The sequence below is a fragment of the Phoca vitulina genome, unplaced genomic scaffold (genome assembly GCF_004348235.1).
Source record: "Phoca vitulina isolate PV1807 unplaced genomic scaffold, GSC_HSeal_1.0 scaffold8, whole genome shotgun sequence".
Classification (NCBI taxonomy): domain Eukaryota; kingdom Metazoa; phylum Chordata; class Mammalia; order Carnivora; family Phocidae; genus Phoca; species Phoca vitulina.
In genome coordinates this window covers 18,926,066-18,952,905 of record NW_022589711.1, presented here as the reverse complement: position 1 = coordinate 18,952,905, position 26,840 = coordinate 18,926,066, and the positions used below count along the sequence as shown (strand labels likewise).

The 26,840-nt window shown below is 33.8% G+C and overlaps 1 protein-coding gene across 5 annotated transcripts in view; it reads right to left on the bottom strand.

The window, feature by feature from the left end:
* The window catches only part of EPHA3 (EPH receptor A3), a 351,742-nt gene that overhangs the window by 310,557 nt on the left and 14,345 nt on the right, over positions 1-26,840 (bottom strand). For all 5 annotated transcript variants that reach the window (XM_032406343.1, XM_032406344.1, XM_032406348.1 and 2 more), the window contains one exon: positions 21,726-21,790. In XM_032406343.1, coding sequence (XP_032262234.1) covers positions 21,726-21,790 — 65 coding nt within the window. The remainder of the gene's footprint in view (positions 1-21,725; positions 21,791-26,840) is intronic.

The following is a 26,840-nucleotide window of genomic DNA, read 5'->3' as shown; positions in this document are numbered from 1 at the left end:
TAAAATATAAATAAGTTACATATATACTAGAAATTTGGTCAATTTTTACTGTCAAAATTTCTTGAAGACCAGTGATGATTTCTCATCTTGATCAAAATTCAAGGCATTTGTTCAACTGATCAAATATACCCCATGGAAGTTTAGTTGTTTGTTACTACTTTGCCTTTCATGTCTGCAGTATGTATTGTGTAATTAGACATAATTTGACAGAGCATGTGCTTAATTAGTCATGAGGACATTGGTGTGCCACCAATATTCCCTAAGAATCATATCCTTTTCTATCCCAACTGTGTCGCTGAGCAGAGAGCCAGAGACACAAGGAAGTGGGTATATAGCAACAGAACTTTGAAATATCTACACCTATGGTAGGTTGTAGTCAAACCTGAGAACAAGCTGGTACTTGTGCATTGGAGTATATTTTGGTGCCTTGTAAACTCTATCACAAATTTTATTCCTTTATCTTAAGGGCAGAGAGGAGGACAGAAAAATCCACCTAAAATTTCCTATTAATTAATACAAATCAACCTTCCTTTTTCTATCACATATTGACAATACCAGTAAACTCTCTTGCATTTAAAATATGTTACTTCTTTTTTTACTTTAAAAATAGTTAAATCATTGCTTATTTCCTGTTACAAAATTCTGCCTTCAACATCGTGGATTACATCAGAATCCTACATTATTATTTTATATTTTTATAATATCTCATGTTGAATGGCAAAATTCTGAATTACTGAATGAATTGTTAAAGATTTATCAATAGTTTTAGAAAGTATTTCTTCATTTTTAGAGCAGTTTGTGGAATATTAAGCAAATAATACAGATTTCCCATAAAACTTCCTTTATCATACCCTCGTTATTGTTTAATGTATTACATTAGTGTGATACATTTGTTAAAACTGATTAAAGTGTATTAACTTACTTCTTATAACTTCTATAGTTTTATAAAGATAAAGACCTACAACTTTTATATTTTCTGTAGCATCTCTCTAGTACCTTTTCTTTTCTTTTTTTTTAAAGATTTTATTTATTTATTTGACAGAGAGAGAGATAACGAGAACAGGAACGCAAGCAGAGGGAGTGGGGGAGGGAGAAACAGGCTTCCCGCCAAGTAGGGAGCCTGATGTGGGGCTCGATCCCAGGACCCTGGGATCATGACCTGAGCCAAAGGCAGACGCCTAACAACTGAGCCACCCAGGCGCCCCTCTATAGTACCTTTTCTATTCTTCCTATGCATTTAATGTGGGTAGTTACAGAAGTACACGCTAACCAACTGAAGTTCATGACCAGTGTCTGATGGATTACGTAGCATTTCTATATGACCAGTTTCAATGGTTTTCTGTTTCAGAAAAAGAAATCCAGAAGATGACTGGTATGTTAAAATAGTGATTGTTCCATCTTCAAGTTAACACCTTTAAAAATGTGTGGCACCGCCTCAGTAAATAGAATATTTTCAGTAAATATTTAGAGAATAAATGAATAATTTTCAAAGGCAAAACTTCATACAAGCTTTAAATCTGTATCCATAAATCATGTTAGACTCACCTGGTGTTAGGAAGAAACCAATATTCCACAAAGTACACCTAATTATAGAAGATTTTACGATTAGTTTGACATGGTATTCTCTATTTCAATAGACTCCTGAGGTATTAGGGACCTTGCTGCAATTTCTCTATCCCTTTTCAAGGACCATGATCCCTAGATCATTATGTGCTTTCTTCAAATTTTGCATTATGCCATCCCAGCTTCTAGTGACTCAGTACTTTCAGGTCCCAATATTGATGTACATCTTCACAATTATTTCATAATATATTGTGACTTTAATTAAACTCTATTTTCTATTTGCAAATACCTAATTTAGGTAGTTTCTGTGAAAAACATAATTTTTTCTCTTCCTCTCCAGACAGAAGTGCAAGTGACATGAGTTGAAAATAACTCAGATGCATCCACTAACCATTTCTATAAGTGAAATGACAGACCTTTCCTGAGATGCTTAGGTTGCAAAAGCAATCAGATTAAATTAATCCTCAATAATGTTCAAACAGCGTCATTTTGTTTTACTGTCCTAAAAGTGATACATATTTTTTTAAACACATGTTGTCCCCAATTTAAAAAGCACTATTTTTTCTATTTTTCAACCTTTAAAAATAAGAAACCTAGGGGGCGCCTGGGTGGCTCAGTCGTTAAGCGTCTGCCTTCGGCTCAGGTCATGATCCCGGAGTCCCGGGATCAAGTCCCACATCGGGCTCCCTGCTCGGCGGGAAGCCTGCTTCTCCCTCTCCCACTCCCCCTGCTTGTGTTCCTGCTCTCGCTATCTCTCTCTCTGTCAAATAAATAAAATCTTTAAAAAAAATAAATAAATAAAATAAAAATAAAAATAAGAAACTTAGAGAAAACTAAATTTAAATTCAATTTGGGCTTCTGTTCCATGAAAGATGGAAATATTTTGTGTAACTTCTGATATTGGCATATCATCTTAATTTATTCATAAGTTCTTTTCATGTGCTCTTAAATAAAATTTACTTAGCACTTCCTGTCTTCTCTGCTCATCAATAAAATTTTTAAATGTAGTAAAAAAAGGGAAAGATAAAGAGTGGGAGAGAGAGAGTTTTTTTTCTGTAAAATAGTAAATCCAAAGCTACTAATCCTTACTATCTTTTTTAGACACTGAAAAACAAGTATAGTTGAATATATTCTTACTCTTTATTGTGATATTTTAATTGACTGTATTATATGACCATGTTTTCATTTTAAAATATTTTATCTTTCCAATAATTAATAAACACATGCATGCACGTGTGTATATGTGGTATTAGTTGATATTTGCATAATATCCTCAACACACAAGGTCATTTATTCTCTCCCCAAATTATTAGTGCACTTCAGGTACATAGCTTATCATTTCTCCCAAATGGCTTCTTCCTTTTCATGTTTATTGAACTCTCTTACCTCATGCTCCATCCCTTGTTTTTCTTTAACTTTTCTAAGCTAAAACATAAAGACTTTTCTATTTTGGTTTCCTCCTTTTTTTTTTTACACCAACTTTTTTACTAAGCTTATTCTTTGCTAATATGTGAGTCATTTCACTATTTCAACTATTAGTCAGTAGTCATCACCCTTTTCTACCCCATGTTCTACTTCTTGGGAAAAGGCCTTCATGGTGAGAATCAGTCATAAGGTCAGGTTCGGTATTTAATTTTCAAAATTAACATCTGTTTCATTTTTAACATTGTATCTCTTTTGTTTTATTGTTTTGATGTTAATTTTTCTTCCTTCATTCAATGATTTCTTTAATTGTATTTCTTTATTATTTAAGCCAAAATTCTTTTTACATACAGGTGCCTTCTTCAGTTATGGTGGCTGGACTTAAATCTAGCAACAGTTAAATGGAGAAAAAGAAATTGATACTATACATATTTAAGAAAGAATCCTCAGGAAATAGTGAACAATTGAATACGAAAAACAGAAACAACAAATCAGAGTTGATTCAAAGGTCTTCACATCAAGTGACTAAGTAGATACTTAATGCATTATATGAGATACATATTATAGAAGGCAGAGTAGACTTTTAAAATTTGAGGTATTTAAATCAATTTATTTGGTGAGGAGGATGCAAGGCATTGAATATTATACATTTAGACAAACTGATGAAGAAAAAAATCCTAAAATCTTCTAAGCATCTATATAATAAAGATCATTCTACATTATTTTAAGAATTTGGGTAAGAATTGGTTTAGATCACAGAACATATCCACCTGAAAGTTGACTGTGTCCACATAAGAGAATGGTTTTAAGAATGTTTATATAATGGGTATTATTATTATTTAAAAAAAAAAGTTTTTTACACGTTTTCCTGAAGAATTTCTCTGCATAAGAAAAAGATGTTTTAAGTGTCTCTGTGTGTGTCTGTGTCCACCTACATGTGCGTATACACACAATCAACTAAAATAAAGTATTTCTAACACACTTGATTTAAAGAAAGTGAAGCAAATTCATTTGGAGCAAAATTTTGAGAACAGTGATTTTAGGCAAAAAATATCAATTTCCAAATCCTCTCCCTATCCCTCCTTCTCTCTCTTTCTCAAATAAATCATCAGAAAAAACGTTCTTTGTAAGAATCTTTTTTTTTCGTGAGTGAAGGAAAAGAAATTTGTCTATATAAAGGTAGATTTAACTTTGTTTATCTTGTGAGATGCTCTATCAAATCCTGTAGCATTATCAAATACTTGCTATTGATAATATAAAAATGATATGATTGCTATTCCCTAACTTGTTTTAAATTTTACAACCAAAATCAGTCAACCAACTATTGTGTTTCAATTAGACTGTGCCTATTCTGACTTTTTTTTCTCACCTTTAATTAAATGCTCATTGCCTAATCACTAGCTTTGGAAATTGAGAAGTATAAATAATTACAATTCATCATCACTACAGACACAATGTGTTTGGAAGTGAGGTGTTAACAATATTTGAGACTCTAACTAAAAATAAATAATTGAATGGTACAGTAAAAGTAACAAAAAATGTAGAATCAATCATGTTATCTTACAAGTGATAATATGCAAAAAATGAATGTCTTCATATGTTCATGTATTTCCTGAGTAAACTGCATTCAAAGGTTGGTTATAACCTCAGACCAAGGATTATGAAAGAAAACCAGATTCAAAAAAGAAGCAGTCCTCAATAAGTTCCAAATGGAAAGAGAACGTGGACAAAGATTTACTTGGTAAACTCAGAATGCAAAAGGGCATGTGTAAAACTAGAAGTGCATGTAGATGTCAAAGCAAATACAAAACAGAATCATACATGGAGGAACCTTAAATGCATATTGCTAAGTGAATGAAACCAGTCTGAAAAACATAGATATAATATGATTCCAGCTCTATGACTTTCTGGAAAAGGCAGAACTATAGAGACAGTAAAAAGATGAGTAGTGCCCCAAGAAGGGGAAAGGGATGAATAGGTGGAGCACAGGGGATTTTTAGGGCAGTGAAACTGTTCTGTATGATACTGAAATGGTAGATACATACATTATGCTTTTGGCAAAACCTAGAGAAATGTACAAAACAAAGAGTACATTCTAATGTAAACTATGGTCTTTAGTTAAAATCATGTATCAATATTGGTTCATCGTTTTTAACCAACACATTACAGCAACACAAGATGTTCGTTATAGAGGGAACTAGGGAGTGGGAGGGTGCATGTGAACTCTGTATAGAAATGATGTATATACTCTGTACTCTCGGTTCAACTTTTATATGAACCTAAAACTGCTTTAAGAAAAAGTCTATTGATTTTAAGTTAAACTGATGGCAATTAAACTTCTATGTGGTAAAATGTGTTACAGAATAGAAATTGATGGGGGAAAATTTCCTTCTTCCTGGAACAGAGGGTTGTGCCCTCTCTATCAGCAGCCTAAACTCCCTTTCATGTGCTTAACAGTCTGAGTTATTTAAATGCTAGTGGAAAAATGAGTGAAATCTAATAAAGACTGTAGTTTAGTTACTAGTAATATACCAGTGTGAATGTCTTAGTTTTGACAAATAGACCATGGTTATATAAGATTAGACGAAACTAGGTAGAGTATACAAGAACTCTCTGTATTCTCTTTGTCGTTTTTCTATAAATCTAAAATTATTCCCCCAAAATAAACTTTTTAAAACCAGCATCATACATGATCATGAAATAAATAATCAACAGCCAGAACTATATGCCCAACTACTAAAGACCACATTCACCTTTGGCTCTGAAAACTGGATGTACAAGAATGAGACAAACACACAACTATATCAGAAATTCCTTGGGGGCACCTGGGTGGCTCAGTTGGTTAAGCGACTGCCTTCGGCTCAGGTCATGATCCTGGAGTCCCTGGATCGAGTCCCGCATTGGGCTCCCTGCTTGGCAGGGAGTCTGCTTCTCCCTCTGACCCTAACCCCTCTCATGTGCTCTCTTCATTCTCTGTCTCTCAAATAAATAAATAAAACCTTTAAAAAAAAAAAAAAAAGAAATTCCTTGGGAGCGGGAATTGTTTCTGATTCTCTTTGGACTCTAAAATGTCTACAGGAAGAGGTGCTTATGCATATTCAATGGGCTGATTCTCAATTACCTAAAATCAAATGAAAACAGATCTTCTGAAGCCACTTAGTAGAGCAGCCTGTGTTATATTAATTAAAATGACAGCTTTTTATTTAACTTTGGTCTTCCTCATGGAGAGGCTACATTACATACTCCGAAAGAAAGACGAAAAGTATTACTAGAAAAAGCAAAGAGGATCTGGTCTCATTACAGGCAATGATATTTTTCTCTTCTAAATTATACAGATATCCTATGGGAATTCAGTATTTAAATATTTTGCTGAATATAAAGTTATGGCTCTTTTTGTAAGCGAAGCTTTTTATTTTTCAAATTTGTTATATTTTATGAAATACTCTCTAAATAACATTTAGAAATTCTTTCATATTAAGACATCTACTAATTCGCTGAAAGGTCAAAGGGATTTCCCCATCCTATTGTTAAACATGTTACGGATGGTTAACTGTTCAGTCAATTACACTTTTGAATATGATCTTTACTTAGCACTGTGTTTAGTCTCTGCTCTTTTTTTTTTTTTTTTAAAGATTTTATTTATTTATTTGACAGAGAGAGACAGTGAGAGGGAACACAAGCAGGGGGAGTGGGAAAGAGAGAAGCAGGCTTCGTGCTGAGCAGGGAGCCCGATGCGGGGCTCGATCCCAGAACCCTGGGACCATGACCTGAGCTGAAGGCAGTCGCCCAACCAACTGAGCCACCCAGGCGCCCCTGGTCTCTGCTCTTTTTTGAAAAGACATAAAATGAACCTCTGCTGAGTGAAGTTATTCAAAGATTTGATGGATCAGTGGTTTGAATCAGTATACTAAATCCCAATTGATTATAAGAATAAAAATACAGTTATGTAAAATTTGAAGAAACCATTGTCCCTTATATTTAAAAAAAATCCTTCTTTGGTACATATTGATCATGGTATTTCATGAGAGATGTACATCCTAATCTTCCAGGCTGACAATTCAGACCTATGTATGTTTACTGAGTATGTCCTCCAAAGAACATATAAAATAACATTAATTTCATTACAATTTTGAATTAAAATTTTATAATTAAAAATATTTAAAAATCCATTTATTTTACCCTAAAAATTTTTAGATAAAATGAATGAAAATATTCATGAGATTAAAAAAAAAGCAGGCCTAAGGCCAAAAGAATTAGTTAATTTGTTTATAAGTGCCTTGAGATATTTCATGTACTTTTTGTTTATATTTATTTCCTATGGAATGATTCCCTGCTTCTATAACCAGTTGAGCATTGTTCCTCTTCTGTTTAAATATTGTTGTAAGTACCTACCTATGTCTCTGTTGAGAATCATAAGTTCTACAAATGTTACATCCAATGAAATGTTAAAGGAAATGTTTTTCAAAGGAAATTGAATACTAAAAGAAAAACTATCTGGTGAACATTTCTCAAGGTTGTTAATTGTTTAAAATTCTATTTAAAAATTCATCTTTTATTTTCCCATTATCTATTCTTTGTCTATCACATATCATGAGTCTATTTTACATTTCTTCAGAAATTACCTGTTTTGTATTGTAAATACTATATTATATAAAATTAATATTGGGGTAAAATCTTTACTTTTCACTTCTAAATAACTTTTACTGCCAAAATACCCATATTGGATCTGCCAAAACTTTACATTATACATTAGTACACATTATATGACCTTCTACAACAGCCTATGGCCATCTATTTGAAAATTTATTCTTCATGGCTTCTATATTTCTCTGTAATTCAGGAAACATTGGAGCAATGATATAGAATTTCAAATACTAGAATAGCACATAAGATACTACTGGGTATGTTATGATATGTGCTGTAAATACAAATATATATGAGTGTGTAGATATATACATGAATATAAATATATATGTTTATATCAGCATATATATATGCCAATAACAAAGTATTTAAAAATTATTCTCAATCTTAGTTGACCATCTACACATGAGAACAGAACACATCTCTCCTTTTAAGTTCATTTAATTTCTACCCTTTAAACTTCACAAAACCAAACTATCCAAATTTATTTTCAGGTAAATCCCTTAATATTGATCTAGGACACTGATTCTCAAAGTGTGGTCCCTGGATCAGCACCATTAGCAATGCAATCTCTAACTTTAGGGGTGGTGTCCTACAGTTGATCCAGAGGCACTTGAGAATCTAAGTAACTTTTATCTAGGAGAAACTAAGATACACATAAGTCATCATTAATCACCCATAATATCAGAAATTATCTTTGAATCCTCCATCTCCTTTCCACCCATATCCAGTTGGCATCATTTCTTATAGAACAGGTACCATAAATGACACAGCATCCATGACCTCCCTTCTATGCCTTGCCAGGTATCTTTCTCAGATGATCTTAGAAACCAACTCTTCTTTACACCTCGGGTCTAAGTGCACAGAGTAAACTTCCAAATTCCTAGATGGCTTAACAATTTTCTATAAGAGAATCCAAACCCCTTGACATGGTACATGAGGCTCTTCATGATCCAGTCAAAAATTCTTTCTCTTTTTTTTCTTCACAAATTATCACTTTATTCCTTCTATCCCTTATTTTCAGATGGCATGGGCTGTGTTTTTTGCTCAACATACAATGCTGTTTTAATCTGTGCTTTGTGTGTGTGATGCCCAGTCACGTATACCTCTTAAATTCCGACTCACCCTTAAAGCTTAACAACCTCTTGCAATCATTTTCCCTGACTCATGTCAAGCAGAGATAATGACACATTCAATGTGATATTGTACCTACTATGTATTTCAATTGATGATTTTCATCATATTGTAGTTGCTGGTTCATGGACTGGTGTCTTCCACCAAACTTTATGCTTCACCCAGAAATATATTCCTCACTTCTCTTAAAAGAAGCAGTCTAGAGTAGGGGTGATGTATGCAGTGTAAGGGGTCTGACTAACTGATTTTCATTCCTGACACAATTATTGAGTGTATGATCTTGTCTGAGTTATTTAAATGCTTTGGTTCTCTTTTTTCTTCTATGAAATGAGAGTAAATTTTGTACAATTGTTGTAAGAATTAAATGAGTTGATATACAGAAAGCAGGGGAATAGAATATAGCACATAGTGGAAATATTAGCTGTGGGTAATGTTTGCATCCCCACTCCCTATGATAGTGCCTAACACGAAGTAGGAGCTCAAGCAGTTATTAAACAACATGATGAATGAATGTCAATGTACTAAAGATTTTACAAACCCCTTTTATACTGTATAAACTACTGAGAATTCAATAGATTCTGGAAACTAATAATACCCCATATACTTTCATTTCTAAAATAATGCTTGAGGCACCTGGGTAGCTCAGTCACCTGATCAGCGGGGAGTCTGCTGGAAGATTCTCTCCCTCTGCGCCTCTCCCCATGCATGCACATGCACACACAAGCACACTGTCTCTCTCTCTCTCTCTAAAAGAAAAAAATAAATCTTTAAAAAATTAAAATAAAATAAAATAAAATAAAATAATGCTATCACCCTTAGTCTTCCCCCAAAATGTTTACCACTACTGGGATTCTCATTGAATTAGGATCATTTATTTCAGAAAAGAAAAGGTAGTTATTTTATTTTTTATTTTTTGTTAAAGATGTATTTATTTATCTGACAGAGAGAGAGAGAACACAAGTAGGCAGACAGGCAGGCAGAGGGAGAGGGAGAAGCAGGCTCCCCGCTGAGCAGGGAGCCTGATAAAGGGCTCCATCCCAGGACCCTGGGATCACGACCTGAGCTGAGGGCAAACACTTAACCGACTGAGCCACCCAGGCTCCCAGAAAAGGTAGTTATTTTATAAGAGATGATCACTATGGTAAATCTCACCACAAAATATTTATTGGATTATATAACTCCTGTGTTTTTATATTTTAGCATCCAAAATGTGTTGTTGAACTAACTTGTTAATCTAATTTTTACTCATCAAATTATTTGGAAAACTACATGAGAGCACCATATATTTCTGTAAAAAAGATCCAACAAAAGAATTCTTATTTTAGCAGTGCAGAATGCAAAAAAATATATAGCTAGAAATTTAGAAACATTTTAAATCTGGAAGAGGATTTACTGGCTAGAAGATAATGCATCTACCCTTGTTTTAAGACTAGTCACATTAAAATGATGTACTAATTTTTAAAAGATCTCAAAATATCCATTAGTTCTTATGAAAACAAATTGTATGAGATTTGCTTTGGTTTTAAGCTAACATTTAAAAAATATCATTTCAATGCAAGTAAATTCAGATTTATATTTGAATCTAAGCTAAAATCAACCAGAGTTGTCAGAGAATGAATTAAGAATCCTTAGTCATCAGTGCCAGTTGGGTCCCTGGATCATAAATCCAGCTGTGATGCGGGGGCGGGGGAGAGATATGTAAGATATGTATACAAGAATAGAGAGCTAATAATAATCCTATACAACCCAACTTTCCTCTTGGGTTTATGAAAGATCAGCATTTTTCAGCTGTTGAGAAAAGTAGCTTATATTGACTGATGTATCCCAAGATGTGGTCATTATTTGGGGTGCTGTAAGACAGGACACTTGGACAAAAGAGTTCTGAAATCTGATGGTGTATAATCTGTTAAGTATTAAACCATGCAATCTCGAACCTTTGGTACTGTCCAGACCAAGACAGAGGGGAATAATGAAAAGAGCATGAACTCAGACCCAGAAAGCAATAATATGACCTTGTTCAAGTCACTAACATTCCCAGAGGTTCAGCTGCTTGTCAACATTATTTAGGGAATTGTACTAGATGACTTCTAAAGTCACTGCTATCTCTAAAATTGATTATCTCTTTGAATATACTCTACTGCCCCAAATAAGATAAAATTTTGTTACCCTTAGTAAAAAGTGAAGCAGCTTGGGGTGCCTGGGTGGCACAATCGGTTAAGCATCTGACTCTTGGTTTGAGCTCAGGTCGTGATCTCAGGGTCCTGGGATTAAGCCCCGCATGGGGCTCTGCACTCAGTGTGGGGTCTGCTTGAGATTCTCTCTCCCTCTTCCTCTGCCCCAACCACTCATGCTCTCTCTCTCTCTCTCTAAAATAAATAAATCTTTAAAAAAAGTGAAGAAGCTCTGTCAATAAACATTTTCACAAAATTCTACAGAGTTCTTTCTTGTGGCTTATGATTACATTGCTTTTTACTGCCTCTCCAACACTCATGAGAACAGGGAAATTGAAGTCAAAATTATATCATTAATTCTACATTAAAAAATGGCCACCCATCACTTACATTCAACATTAGGGATACAGGTGACAAATGGATCTAGGGAATTTCTGAGCAAGCACAGTTAATAAGACTGATTCATATCACTCAGAAGCTTTAACCCCCATTGGAGACTTTTGAGTAAATTCATAAAGTTTATGACTCCCAGCTTTCTTGGGATTCCATGGCACGGAATAAATATCCAAGTGCAGACTGGGAGTTAAAGTCCTTTAAAACCACCACATTGCATCCCTCCTCTCTTCCTGCACTGGCTGAATCTCCCTAGTTACTAGATCCATAGTTTTGTTGCTTCATGTTGAGAAAAGAGTCACCATTTTACCTTTTTCTGAAGTTTAGCTTATCCTTAACCTCACGTCCAAAAAACATTGACTGATACTGTCACAGGGAAGGGAAATTTAATTACCCTTACCATTAGAGCATTTTATGCCCCCCTTTTTTTTTCTTTCCCCTTGTCTTCCTTAGTTTACTAGATAATTTTCATTTCTACTGAGTCTTCCAGTGGTCTTACAACTTACTCAGTTCTCCAGATTCAGTTTCTCTTTGTTTTATGCCCTTATTTAAAAAAGAATTCACTAATAAAAAAAGATTTTTTTTAGAATATCTCTTCTCTGAATGTTAGCAAAATAGTAAAAATTCAACCTTATGCCAAATCACTAAGCTATATAATCAAAGGGATACAAGCAGATCCTAGGTTCCCATACAACCTTCCATGGGAACTTTCACAGTGCTTTTCTGTTTTTTTCTGACTCCTGTCGGTTCTTCAATTAAAACATCCCCCATAATTACCCAATTAAAATGCTGCCTTTGAATGTTGTACAATATCTTTAGTGTGACACATAAAATCCATCATAAGCTGATCCCTGTCACTTTCTAGGAACATCCCATAGTCATTCCCTAGACAACCTTAAATTCTAGTAACTATTTGATGGGGGATTTTCATATTCCTTATTGCCATTTTCCTATCGCTTAATTCAAGACTTTCTAGTCTGTAGGTTTTAATGTCATCTCTTTTATGGTGAGCAAAGGATGCCAGATGTATGAACACTGTATACCTGCAGTTCAAACTAAATTCCCAGATTACATGAGAGAAGTGTGATGATTCTAACATGAATCCTTATTGCAAATTGCAAAGAATAAATTCCCCGAGTTGCTGGTCAACTACCTATATTCACTCATTGTGTATTTATTGTAAAATCTTGAATGAAAAGCATCCAGTGTTATATTAATCATGAATCATGAATCATGAATTGTGCTGTATTAATTAAGAAGTTGGAATGAACTACAGCACAGCATCAAGCAGCAACTGAATATCTTTATCAGTGCCGGTCTCATTACAGCATATAATGACATTCTAGTACAGTGATTCCCAAACTTGAGCAGGATCACAATCACATAGAGGATCTATGAAAAAGCAGATTGCTGAGTCCCACCCCTCAAGATTTCCAATGAAGTAGGTCTTTGCCTGGACCCAGGATTTTGTATTTCTAATAACTACTGTTTACACATTTTAAACTAAGGATTTCAATCTATATGATATATTTATAACTATATTATATATTTATTTGCCTATAAATACATATCAGAATGAATAAAAATAACTTGTAAACGTAGACTACTCAGAAAACCCAATACGCTAGCCCCCTTGACATTTCTTTTCATATGTCTCATGGAAAGGGGATGAATGATTTTAGCAACCCCCAAGAAACTGGTATGGTTTTTATTCATTAAAGTGAGCATCATTAGCAGAAAAAAATTAATGGTAGTCAATGGGCTACTAAGGTTGCAGAAGTACATAAGTGGTTTGTATTGTAAATACTATTACCTTAAATGTTTCCAGGTCCAGTGGCTATCATTTGAAATGTGGGACTTATTTAAAAAGTGTGGCAAATTTAATTTCTTTTTGGGGCACCTGGGTGGCTCAGTCATTAAGCATCTGCCTTCAGCTCAGGTCATGATCCCTAGGTCCTGGGATCTAGCCCCGCATCAGGCTCACTGCTCGGCGGGAAGCCTGCTTCTCCCTCTCCCACTCCCTTTGCTTGTGTTCCTGCTCTAGTTATCTCTCTCTGTCAAATAAATAAATAAAATCTTAAAAAAAAATAATTTCTTTTTTTATAATCTTTCAAAAAAATTAACCACCAGACAATACCAAACCGAAGGATCAAAACCATTAAGTCATGAAATTAAAAAAAAAAAAGAAAAGAAAGAAGCAAAACTTTGGACAAATTATTATTTTTTATAAATTTCTATCAAAATTCTTAACTTATACTTAATAGAATAACAGAATTGAAACTCTTTCCCACTGAGGTGGATATGTTTTTTTTTATATCTTATATTCAAGGGAAAACTTGGAAGCTTGAAAACATAGTGTTTAAGTATACTCTTTAAAATATTAAAGGAACTGGATACTTCTTAGCAATAAAAAAACTAATATTCAGGCTGCTATATACTATTTCTACGTTTCAACAAATTTAATGTGTAATGAATTGAGTGAACATAGGAACATGATTTGAATGAACATAGAAATATACCACATTAGCAATGGAAAAATAGTTTCTATTTTCTTAAAGCACTGATAAAAATCCTGTTAAAACAAATACAAGTTAACATTTTAATTTTTATAAATTAAATGTTGCTAAAATAAATTCTATCTTTGCTGATTTCTACCACTTATCCACATTTCCCTTTCTATTTTGGTGCATTTTGTTTCAAGGAAAGGTGAGAAAGAAAAAACTGTAAAACTTTGCCATGTTTTTCTAATTTGATCAGACATCTTTCCTTGATAGGTCAGCACAATAGGTAAAAGTGACATATTTAAAATACGTAGCATTGTTCATTCTAGGCAGAAAAACTTCAAATGACCCAAAATCACATATCACATGTGTCAAAATTTTTATTTTCCTGGATTGACTACTCAGCATATGAAGCAGAATTTAGACTGTGATTCATAAAGGTGGAATCCCAGGTGGTTATTGTTGACACCCAGTTGTCAAAATATTCTTCCTGCTTTTCAGATAACATTCATAAAGTGAAAGCTAGAGATCTAGTAGGTAAGACTTAGAATGCAGACTTCAAAAACTGCAGTAATTCCAACACTGAAGGCAAATTACAGTAAACTGGAGACTAGGAAACCAATGACTTGTTTTAGAGAGTATTTTTATTATTCTCACTCCTCTCCACAATTCATTCAATTCTAAACATTTCTACTTTTAGTTAAATGGAATTTATTTGCAGGATTCTGGCTTTTTACCTTTAAACAACAACAAAGATAAATTTCAATATAGAACTATCTTTAGCTAGTTTTCTTTTTTGTTTATTTATTTATTTATTTATTTATTTATTTATTTATTTATTTATTTCAGAGAGAGATAGAGCAGAAGGGGGGGAAAGGAGAGGGCAGGCTGACTCCCCCTGATCAGGGAGCCCTACACAGGGCTCCATCTCAGGACTCTGAGATCATGACTTAAGCCGAAATCAAGAGTCAGATGCTTAAAGGACTGAAGCACCCAGGTGCCCCTAGTTAATTTTCTTTTCAGTTAACTTCCAATTCATGGGCTGATAATACTTTCTAAATATATTTAACTAAATATATGCTAGTACAAAAAACAGCATATCATCTACAATATAAACATAGATACTTATGTATTATATATTTATAGAACATATGGTATGTGTATATATTATAATTTCACTTACATTTATGTCATTAAAAAGAGAGTGGAAGCATTAATAGACACCATTTGAAATAACAGATTGGAAATAATCAAAATTTTTTCAACAAATACAAAATGTCAACTTAGTTATCCTTTCTTGTTTTGGAAAGCTTTTATTTTTCATTCGTTCAGACAATTTTAATTTATGGACAACTAACCCAAGGACTCAAAATGTGGAGAATAAAAGAGGGAGTTTCATGATGGAAACTGGCTTCATGGAGTTTTCAGCTTCCTGGATGAAATAAGTATCAGTGAAATAATTGCATTGATGTAGAATTACAAGCTGTGGAGGTACAACAGAGAACACGGAAGTTGAGCTTAACAGTGTTCTGTGCTAACCTGGGGGGTGTGGGTGGGTACGGGGGAGGGGTGACAGGAGAGTGGCATGTAAAAGAGTCAGAAGGTCTCCCTGAAGGAGAAATATTAAAATTTTGAGGAAAGTCTCATCACTTAAAAGTTTGAAATAAATTAAAGTGGACACCCAACTTTTGACTCATTCACCCACATTTTGACTCTTTCGATTCAAAATATAATGCCAGGACTATATGCGCACTTTAGTTTGCACAGATTCAACAGCATAACAACCATGTGATGTCCAAGGCCATGTTTGGGGCTCTTAACAGAGAAGAAATATCAGGCAGTACTATCAATTTTCCTTCTCCTAAATCCAAATCCAAGATACCACGTATAGTCTGAGAGTTAAGATTCGAAGGGGAGATCCTCAAATTTATTTAAGAATAAGAAATTATATTTGTAGGGGTGCCCGTGGCTCAGTTGTTAAGCTTCTGCCTTCAGCTCAGGTCATGATCCCAGGGTCCTGGGATCGAGCCCCACATCGGGCTCCCTGCTCCGCGGGGAAGCCTGCTTCTCCCTCTCCCACTCCCCCTGCTTGTGTTCCCTCTCTCACTGTGTCTCTGTCAAATAAATAAAATCTTTAAAAAAAAAAAAGAAATTATATTTGTATAGTTCTTTCCCATGCATTATCACATATATTTTGTCATAGACAGATACATAGAAATATCTCATTTGCGCAAATATCATTTACTCCAAAGTGCTGTGACATGGAAATTATTATTATTCCTTTTTAAAAAGTGAGGACAAATGTTAATGAAGGTTAATTGGCCTACGTCAGATCATACAACAATAAATGGCAAAGCCAGATTTCAAATGCAGGTGTCCAATCCTAAACAATGCGCTTATCCTATTTTACTACTCTGCATATGATCCTTAACATCATACGAAAGCACTAAAAAAGATAACCTGGGGAAATATAAATAACATAATACAATTCACAAAATAACATAAATTATGCATTACTGTAGCCTCCATTTAGAAATTAAGATATTTGATCAGAAAATTAAACATTGTATACTATCAGAATGCCTTTAGTTTGAAAGTATGAGAAATACTAAGAAGAGTGGTCTAAACAAGGCAAATTCTTTTACATAACTCAGTGGTTCTGCCATGTCAGGGCTCCAGGCCAATTTCTCTAATGTTCACTGGGTTCCACTTTTCTGGTCATGAAGGGAGTGCAGCTTCTCCAGACAAGGACACTGGGCCCTCACAGAGCAAGTGCAGAGGCACAAAGTACTTAGCCTCTCCCCATGTCTTGTTATTAGAAGGAAAAATTTCCCAGAAGTCACTGGAATTCTGCTCCAGCCTCATTGGCTTTACTTATTCTTGCCTACACCAATCACTGGCAAAATGACTATGCTCATGATTAGCTCTTGGATGAGTCAACATTCGCCTCCCAGAGTTGCAGAGGGGCCGTTTTCCAGGAACACATCAGGAGGTGAAAACTTAAACAATATAGGTGCACCAGTCTCAAGAAAAAGCCAGGAAAGAGGTGTTGGGTGGGCAACCAACAGGGCCTCTTTGCCAAAAGAGCATTTTGTTTTTGTTTTGTTTGTTTTTGTTTGTTTAGGTACATTATCATAAGTGAGGCACCAATAAATGTCTAAGGAAATCTTTAAGGAAAAAAAAATTCTAAAGAAGTTGAAAAAAGAGGAAGGTAGAAAATAGAAAAGCGCCGCAATTACTAATTTTGAGACTTCTTTCCATCATCCGCTAATTTACATGAATCACTCATTTCAGGCTGTGCTTTCTCTATACTTCCCCAACTCTCTCCTCATGCTCTTCTCCTTATCTGAGCTTCTGTAATTAAGTGAATTGAGGCTCATAATTCCTTTGTACTATTTGGTCAGCATATAAATACTGTCCTAATTATACAGCTCTACCTCCCTCTGATCCCTCTTCTATAATAATACATATACTAAGAAACCTTATGTGGTAGATTGGCATTATCAATCAATCAAACAATCAATAAATTTAAATACTAGTCACATTTAAGCAAAATACTCTTTCAAAGTTGTAATAAAAATATAAATGGGCTTTTACATGTGTTGATTGTCCTCTAAATCAAAGAATATTTAACCTGATTACTAAAATTTCTGAAATTAATTATGCCCAAAATTCGAACATTGTAATTCACAGTTCATAAGGACAGCAAACGTCATTGCTATGTCTGCTTTACTAAAGTGAACAAACTTAGTGCCAAAAATTATCCATGACCAATAAAACTCTTATTAAAAAATAGTGTTCATAGCCCCCTGATAATTTCAGTTTATAAACTTTGAGTATTATTTTCAAGAAATTCATTTAGAGGGGTGCCTGGGTGGCTCAGTTGGTTAAGCATCTGACTCTTGGTTTCAACTCAGGTCATGACTTCATGGGTCATGAGATCAAGCTCTGCCTTGGGCTCCACACACAGCCGGGAGTCTGCTTGAAGTGTTCACCCTCTTCCCCTCCCCCACACTCTCACTTGCCCTTTCTCTCTCTCTTTCTCTAAAATAAATAAATATTTATTATGATTATACATTATCATAAGTAAGGTACCAATAAATGTCTAAGGAAATCTTTAAGGAAAAAAAATTCTAAATAAATAATCTTAGAAAAAAAATCATTTAGAGAAAACAAAAGTCTCATTAAATTTCCTCCCAGATACTCATTTGGAGAATTTTTTTCCAGGCCTAATGGTATAGTACCATACTTTCCTACAAGGTTTCCTCTAAGATTTGAAGCACCATTTAAAAATAGAGATAGAAATACTCCTCCCAAGAAAATTACATAGGTTAATTGTAAGGTTTTATGCATGAATACATCTCTGGGGAAAAGGGTGAACAAAAATAGGAAAGAACGTACATGAAGGAATGAGTCATCCTTGGGCCTTTCCCCCAAAATATATTAATTTTATATAACTCTGGTATAGAACCATTTTTTAAAAATTCATATTGCAAAAGATTTGGAATTTGGGTAAGAGTAGGGTTGAGACTTAGAGAAGCTGCCAGCAGTCTCCCAGCTTCTTTTTAGTGACCACAACCCCTGATGGAGCACCATTATTCATCCCCTAATTAAGGATTTCTCAACCTGGGCACTGTCATTTTAGACCTGATCATTCTTTGTTGTGGGAGGATACCCTGTTCATTCATTGCAAGATGTTTAGCAGTACCCCTGATCTTCCTTACCATTTTTGACAACAACATTATCTCCCCACATTTTCAAATATCTCCATGGGGCCAATTCAAAATTGCCTCCCTCCCTACCCACCTCACCCATCACACTCAAAACCATTGCCCTAAATCAAAAGAGTAGGATTTTCCCTGCTATTTCCAACAACATGCATGGACCTTGAGGGCATTATGTTATGTGAAATAAAGCAGTCAGAGAAAGAGAAATATTGCATGATATCAGTATTTCAAGGAATTTAAAAAAAAAAAGTCAAACCCACAGAAACAGCAGAAAAGTGGGTGTCAGGGACTGGAAGGTAGGAGAAATAGGGAGAAGTAGGTAAAAGAGTAAAAACTTTTACTGTAAGGTGAATAAGCTCTGTGGATAGAATGTAAAATACAGTGAGTATAGTTGATAACACTATTGAATAGTTGAAATATGCTAAGAGTAGAACTTAAATGTTCTCTCTCACACACACAAAGCAGGATTTTCAATTATTCAGTATGTTATGACATTATTACAATTTTTTTCTTCAAAGTTTATATTCATATTTTAGTTAACCTACAAACAGATGCACTGCTTTTATTAGAGTTAATCAATTAAAACAATAACAAGTTCAAAATTGTTTCCAGCTATTACATGTCATTTTTATGGAAAAGCTGTAGCAAAAATATCACAATATTTTTAACCATTTCCTTTAAAAACAAAACAATCACAAAATTAATCTATTTTTGTCATATTGAAAATGGCAATGATTAGGCAATAAAAATTATTAATAAATCTAAAAGCATAAGCAACTGTAAAAGAGAGGATGTTAAATGCCAACCCTTAATTGACTATGCAGTGCTTTTACTCAAGAATTTCATCAGTTTGTCAGAAAGAAATGAGTATTAATTGAACATTTTCCAAATTATGTTACTTATTTCCTCATGGACACTATGGTTAACACAATATACGACTAAAGGAAAAACATACTATACAGCAACACAGGACAATAATTCACATCTCTCTCTCTCTTTTTTTTGCTTTGGGGTCTTGGGATATTATAAATATCATGACCTGTTGGGGAGATTTTTGTTTTCTCCCTGCAAGTTTTAATGATAACTCAGAAAACTTGGCCAGCTGTTGTAGGCTATTTAATGCATCAGAAAGAGGAAGGACACAGCTGCAAAGAGATGCACCAGGAAAGCAATGAAGAGGAAGCCCAAGCTCATGAGGTTGGCTCTCTGAGGCAACAATAAGCCAAAGGAGAAACTGAAAACTGTTCGCTGATAAAATCATGAGTTTGTAGACAAAAACTGAGGTAGGATATTGGGCAAGAGATGGGAAAAGCCAAGAGGTGAATTATCCTAAGTAGTGTTTCTTAAATTTAATGTGCTCAGCAATTCCCCGGGAATCATGTTAAGATGTAGATTCTGATGCAGAAAGTCTGGGGCAGGTCCTGAGAATCTGCATATCAAAACGTCTCTGGGGGATTGATATTGCTGGTTGGTGCATGTACCACACCTTGTAGAGTAGAGTTCTAGAACATTCCTCCCCACGCCCAACATATCTCTAGAAGCAGAAGTGTCAACTTTGTTTCACCACAAAATTTGTAATATTAACATGGCAAAATGAATTCATTTATACAATACTCTCCCCAAATGCCTTAATATATAGAAATATATATTTCCTTATACCTTCTTCAAAGGAAATCATGAAACATGAAATCATGAAACAGATTGTCGCTTTGAAATACAAGTTAATTTCTTGTTGATTTTTTTAAAGCATATACCTATTAGTAAAATGTCACTGTGATTTTTGCTTTTCATATATCCTTAGGCAGCAAGTTTCTATAGTAGATGATCTGATGGAGCAATGAAAAACACAAATTTCTAAAACCAGAATTAAAATTAGACTTGACTTTAGGATGATTAGTTTTAAATGAGTTTTCCAGCTCAATCTGGAATCTTGATTCACTCTTTATGACTACTCAGGATGTGCTTTTATCCTAATCATTTGATTCCTTTCACACCTATGGGAAAACCAAATCCTGGCTTACTTCATACTCTCCCCTCCAAAGCAACGAACCAAGTCCTGATTATGTGATAGGTTTTGGCACTGTGTCAATGTCAAGGTGTACCAGGAAGAGAAGCAGATTCAAAGATGACAGATAGATGAAGTATCCCTGATGTAAAACATCCGTCGGTGAAGAAGAAGCTGGTAGTACCGTAAAAATCAGTATGTTTAGGCACAAAAATCTAAAGACTGAATACCAGCACTAGGTGCTGGTAAATAACCTCTTTGAAAAGAGGATGAGAGTAGAAGGAAAAGAAATACACAAATTTGTTCCTATCGCAGATATTTCAAGATAGCATTTTGCATTTTCCACAGGCTATACTTGGAAACAAAGTATGTTTAGGCACTTATTACACAATTTTGTAAGAATAAGAATTTTCCAAATGTGTATACTCCTCTTTTTTCCCGAAAAAAAAAGAAAGAAAAGAAAAAAAAAATTCTCACACAGAATCTTACCAGAAACATTTGTATCACAAAAATACTGTACACTTTAGTAATCTGTGTCTGGCTTGGTAAAGTACTAAAGGCATATAAAGAGTTAAAAATGTAAAGGTAGTCAATTTTTTTTCTAAATAAAATTCCTCAGGCTTAAACTGACCTAGATATGCTGCAGACATTTTAAGTGAAGAAATTAAGGCAATGTGAAGAAATTAAGAAATAAAGACAAATAAACAAAGAAATTAAGGGTTTATACAGTTGACAAATATATCCTACTTGGAATGGTCACCAAGGCTGCTTTTAATGCTACAACTCTGCAGGTCTCCAAATACACACTTTCTACATTACTTGAAATTTGAAATGTCTTCTCTATTCACCTCTTCTGGGCATATCACAAAAAAATGTTAGATGGTCACACTCAGACCACCTACACGATGCCAGTAATAATTAAAAAGCTTAATTAGTGTAATCAAGCAATTGATTCAGAAGGAAAAAATAAAACTTCAAAAAATTTAATAGTTCCTTTGGACACAAATATCTGGCTCTCTTAGTGCATGTACTGAATGTCCTGATAAACATAATATGTCACCAGAAGTAGAGGAGTTCATTTTAGAGAACATACCAGTAATTCCTTCTGTTCTCTATGAGACAATGGACAGAATAATGTTTCCTTTCAATAGTTTACCACACTCACCCCATGTGATGGGTAAGAGATCCATCCCAGCTCCCCTTGAATTGTTTTTGAATCCAGTAGATTGACTAGAAGAAAACACAAATACACAAATGCAGTTAAAAGAAATAAATTATTTCTATTTGCCTCTGTCAAGTTAACACTGTCTGTTGTTGTTGATACAACGATATCGACATGTTTAAAACACAGGACTCTTTATTTTCATGATAGGAGTATAAGAGAAAAAGAAGGAAATGGAAAAGGGAAAGCAATCACAGGAAAAGTTAAGGAATCAAAGCTTCTCTGGCTTTTTTAACTGTGCTTATTTATAATGATAGATCAATATTCAAAATATTGATAATAATTTTTGACAAGGTAATTATAGGTTTAAAGAAGAAATGGTAAAAATGCAAAACAGGAAACATTAATGCTAACATGTTATCAAAATAACTTCGAAGTCCATTAAATTTAACGAATTTACATATGATTTTACTATGAATGAACTTCTTAAATATGCTTCCATAATGAATCAATATTTCTGTTTGTGTCTGTTAGGACATCTTTATATTGTCTGTGTCCCATATGAGTATTTTTTAATACCACATAAATTGTCCACTTATGTGTAATAAACAAAATGCTTAACTAATAATTTCAGGAGAAACCAAAACAAAACTACATTTTATAAAACTCCCTGGAATAAGCTTTAGTTATTTAAAGAAAGCATTGCTACTCAAAGGCTTTAATGATTTTACTCAGAACTTTGCACTAGTTATTAAAATGTCTGATGAATAATAAGATACAACATGAATGTGGTTGCATTTTGAATATATTATTAAAGAAAGACAAATCATTTCCTTTTAACACAGAGAATATTAATTTGTGATGGATTAGAAATTAAAATATAAAAAGATACTTCAAGTTTAATAACAAAAGGCTCACTTTGATTGTTGATCTATTAAACAATGGAAACTATGGTTTTACCTCATCCTTCATCTAAATCAGAAAGCAATCCCACAATTGACTAATGGAAGAGGTGGAGGAAGGTTACACAAAATAGCCATGTATTATTAACACAAACCAGAGCAGGAAAATCAATAAATACAATCAGAAATCATTTTCAGTTTCTATATATACATAAATCAAAATATAATGTTAATACATGCACTGCATAAATAGGTCCATCTGTTGCCAATAAAGTATTTCCTGATACATAAAAAGTCACCCCAAATAGGAAACATTAATCCTATAAAATGTTAAGTAAAAGAAAAAATATATTTAATAGGTGTTAGAATTCTAAATTTTCAAGCACTGCTTTTTAAAGGAAGATATTTAGTTATCTAGATGAGTATTAAAAAATCCTCCTGACTACAAAGTTAGAAGACATATAATTCTCAAAGTTAGAATGTCTTAAGTTTTGCTAGTGAAAGAAAAGCACATAAACTTAATTACACTGGAATTCCTTAATGATTAAAGATTTTTTCTCACAATAAATTAATCCCAATGAGAAGTAATTATATTTAGAGAAGAGTTGCTGTATGGATTACATAGTGCAATTTCCATAATGGTATTATTTCCCAGGATATCAGTTTGGAAATGAACAGTATGCTTAATTATACTGAAATTATCTGTCAAAATGATTTTTAAAAACCCTCTACCAATTAATCAATGTTACAGATAATATTTCAGATTAATCAATGTTAGAGAATTTTTGAAAATATGAGAATACATCTTCCCCTTCAGAGTAAAGTATCTTACCAACATTCATTCTGATAGATAAGTTTGATTGATGAAGCCTAGTTGGACAGTTCTATCATTCATTAGCTGATTTCTCGGAGTTTTACATATGAGTTGCATAGAATTTACAATGCCAATATTCATAAATCATTAGATCATATTTACAATCCCTTTAGGGGTCTAAATGGTTCAATGTATTTGTGCATGTGTGTAATAACTGAGTATGTACTAAATGATGAATATGTCACTCAACATGCTAAGATAAATGGCTGATTTAATTCCAGTATTAGTAACCAGAGGAAAAAAGTGTTTGAGGCAAAGAAGTTATGAATATTGTCTCCATTTAGTAAATGACTCATTGGAATGTAGTTTGTTAACTAAAGAACTAAATACCTTTTAGTTTTCTCTGATGATAATGAGGGAAAAAGGACTGGACTAATCACATCAGCATTTGGTGTCTACTCAAAAGAGAATAACCAAGTCAAAAAGAATTATCTCGCACTGTCAATTAAATAAGTGTAATAGATTAATTAAATTTATTTCATTTTCTCAGAAATGGAATTTTTAGTACACACCATTTTGCGTGAATGAAGAAAACACAATAGCATCATTACTCATGATTCTGATTCTGTTGTCTATCAAACATAATTACTTCTGCCCTGGTTATCTCACAGTGTTGCATCATGTGATGATCAAATAATATAAATGTATTTAAAGCCACCATGAGTTTATAACATGCTATACAGATTCAGTGTTCTTGTAAAATTAATACCTGAACTAACAACCGTACCATTTTGGTTTCTGAAATCTATCTATAATCAACCATGGATATATAACCTAACAGAAAAGAATAGTGACATCAAAACACTTTTTAAAAGCATTTATTTTGAGTTTATATGGTGCCTTTTGTTTATAGCCAAATAAGAAAAGCAGAATCTAAGAATACTAGCCACTTTAAAGTGAATGATTGCTAAACTGGGACTTCCCAGGATACAACCTCAAGTCTCCTGTGATCTGCTGTGCAGCAGTCTGAGTGTAGCATAATTGAAATAAGAAAAAGAGAAAGCTAATGGAATTTGAAAGTCAGCGTGTTGCGAGTGATTTCTCTGTATACATCAACTAAATCCAACATTGCAATATAACATATTGAACCTGACACTGAATCACTCAAGAACTTGGGTTACTAATGCTTTTCTCTCCCAAAATAGAGGTAGACCTTGATCATAGCCTTTCAGTGGTACCAACATACAAATGTTGGGGCACATGGAAGAAGCAGATAGAACTGTGATATACAACTAACTATATTGTAGTTTTTTGAGTTTTAATGATGATTTGCAATGTGGAAGGTTTATTTCAATTGCTGAAAAAATTTTGAGTCCACAATTATGAATTCTAACAAAAAAGAGTTAGGAAATTATTCTTAAGGTCAGACGGAGGATGGCTTAATTCTTTAATAACTGCCTCATGCCAGATTATTTTTCAAATATATAAATTGTTCCTTACCAGTGTTCATATTCTAATTGTATGATTTCCAAATATTTTTGTTTTATAACAGGAAACATGTCATTTCATTAAGTTCAGAATATTTTCTCTTTAAAAAATATTTTCAATTTAAAGGGCTCTATAGCATATATTAACTTCTTAAAGTGATTTCAACTGGACACATTTTAAAATGTTCTGACTGTGAGCAGAGATACAAATAAGTGCTTTTTGGCAAAATTGTATTTGGAAATCACTGTCCAAAGTCTGGATGGATATGGTTCTGGGTTTCTTTCACATGCTTTACCCTGTCTAAACTTAGCGCTTTTAAACAGAAAAGATGTATGAATGGGTAAAGGAGTTTACATTCATGAAAACTGTAAGGGAATCTTTTTTCAAACTCATTGAGTTGGCTTTCAGGTGAGCACTAATGTGAGATTTGCTGAACAAAAGGAAGTATGGTCTCTGATGGGAATTAGAAAGGGTAGAATGGAGTACAGGAGTAAGAACAAAGAATAGAATAAGTTGGCTCAGATTGGAATGAGTACTTCTAGAAAGAAGGAAACCTTGTTGTCATTCCTGCCACTTATTTTTACTGTCACTTTTCCCACCCATCTGGATTGTGGATTTAAGATATCCAGGAGTTTTGGGGCGCCTGAGTGGCTCAGTCAGTTAAGCGCCTGCCTTAGGCTCAGGTCATGATCCCAGGGTCCTGGGATCTAAGGCCCACATTTCATCAGGCTCCCTGCTCAGTGGGGAGCCAGCTTCTCCCTCTTCTCTGCCTGCTGATCCCCCTGCTTGTGCTCTTTCTCTCTCTCCCTCTCTCTCTGTCAAATAAATAAATAAAATCTTAAAAAAAAAAAAAAAAAAAGATGTCCAGGAGTCTTGCTCTCTCTTTTTTCCTATCCTCCATCATAACAGAAAGACAACCAAATAAATGTCCACTCCTTGGTTCATTTGTATTAACAGTGTTATGAAGAATTGTCTGTACCAGGAACTTATACCTCCTTCCCTTCTTAATAATAATGCAATAAAGTTTTTTAAAGGATTCGATTATTGAAATAATTTTTTTCAATAAATACTACCAGTTAGTGAGGACAGATTAAAATTTTAAGACATAAATTTCTGGACTTTTCACTCAGAGAACCATTAACATGCCAAGATTTTTTTCAAGGGCACTTCAAAGTTCTGATTCACGTGACTATGTGTCCACCTAGAAAGACTGAGAATTAAACTAATATTCCATCTTGTAGATTAAGGGCTGCAAATATGCAGACATTGCTAAAATAATTTTTAAAATTAAATGACACAATTTCTTTCTGAAGTGGAAGACCGTTTCAATTATCTAATAACATATCACTATGCTTTATAGTAATGCTATTTGCATTTTGTGAAATGCTAGTTGCACTGTATGAAAATATTGAATTATAAAAATTATCAAATAATTACTTCTAGGTGATCAGAGAAGTTTAATGGCTAAAGAATTTCAGACTCTTACAACGAGAAACATGTTTTCTTGTGAAACCTTCAGCTAAGGTGCCTTTAAAGCCAATTGCAAATAACTATAGAACCACTACAACAGAAAAGAAACCCATCCTTTGATTATGTCTTGCATTTACTAAAGAAGAATGACATTTCCTTTTCTGTTCACACTATCACTGTCATTGTCCCAGCCACATTTCTTGTACACTACTCATCTTTATCATTTTCATCACTTTCTGTTATGATAAAAAGAGTAGCTTTGCTCTAGGTTACAGATAGCAGAAGGGTCCTTTAATCTGCTCCTAGGTTGCACTTAAATGTCACAAATAGAAGAAAATGATACAGGAAGTGATAAATTTTATTCTGGGTGTTGTAATTCTCTGTGTAGTACTCTGGTCAACCATAACATGGAATCAAGAAACCAAGATGTATTTTCTGACAGAA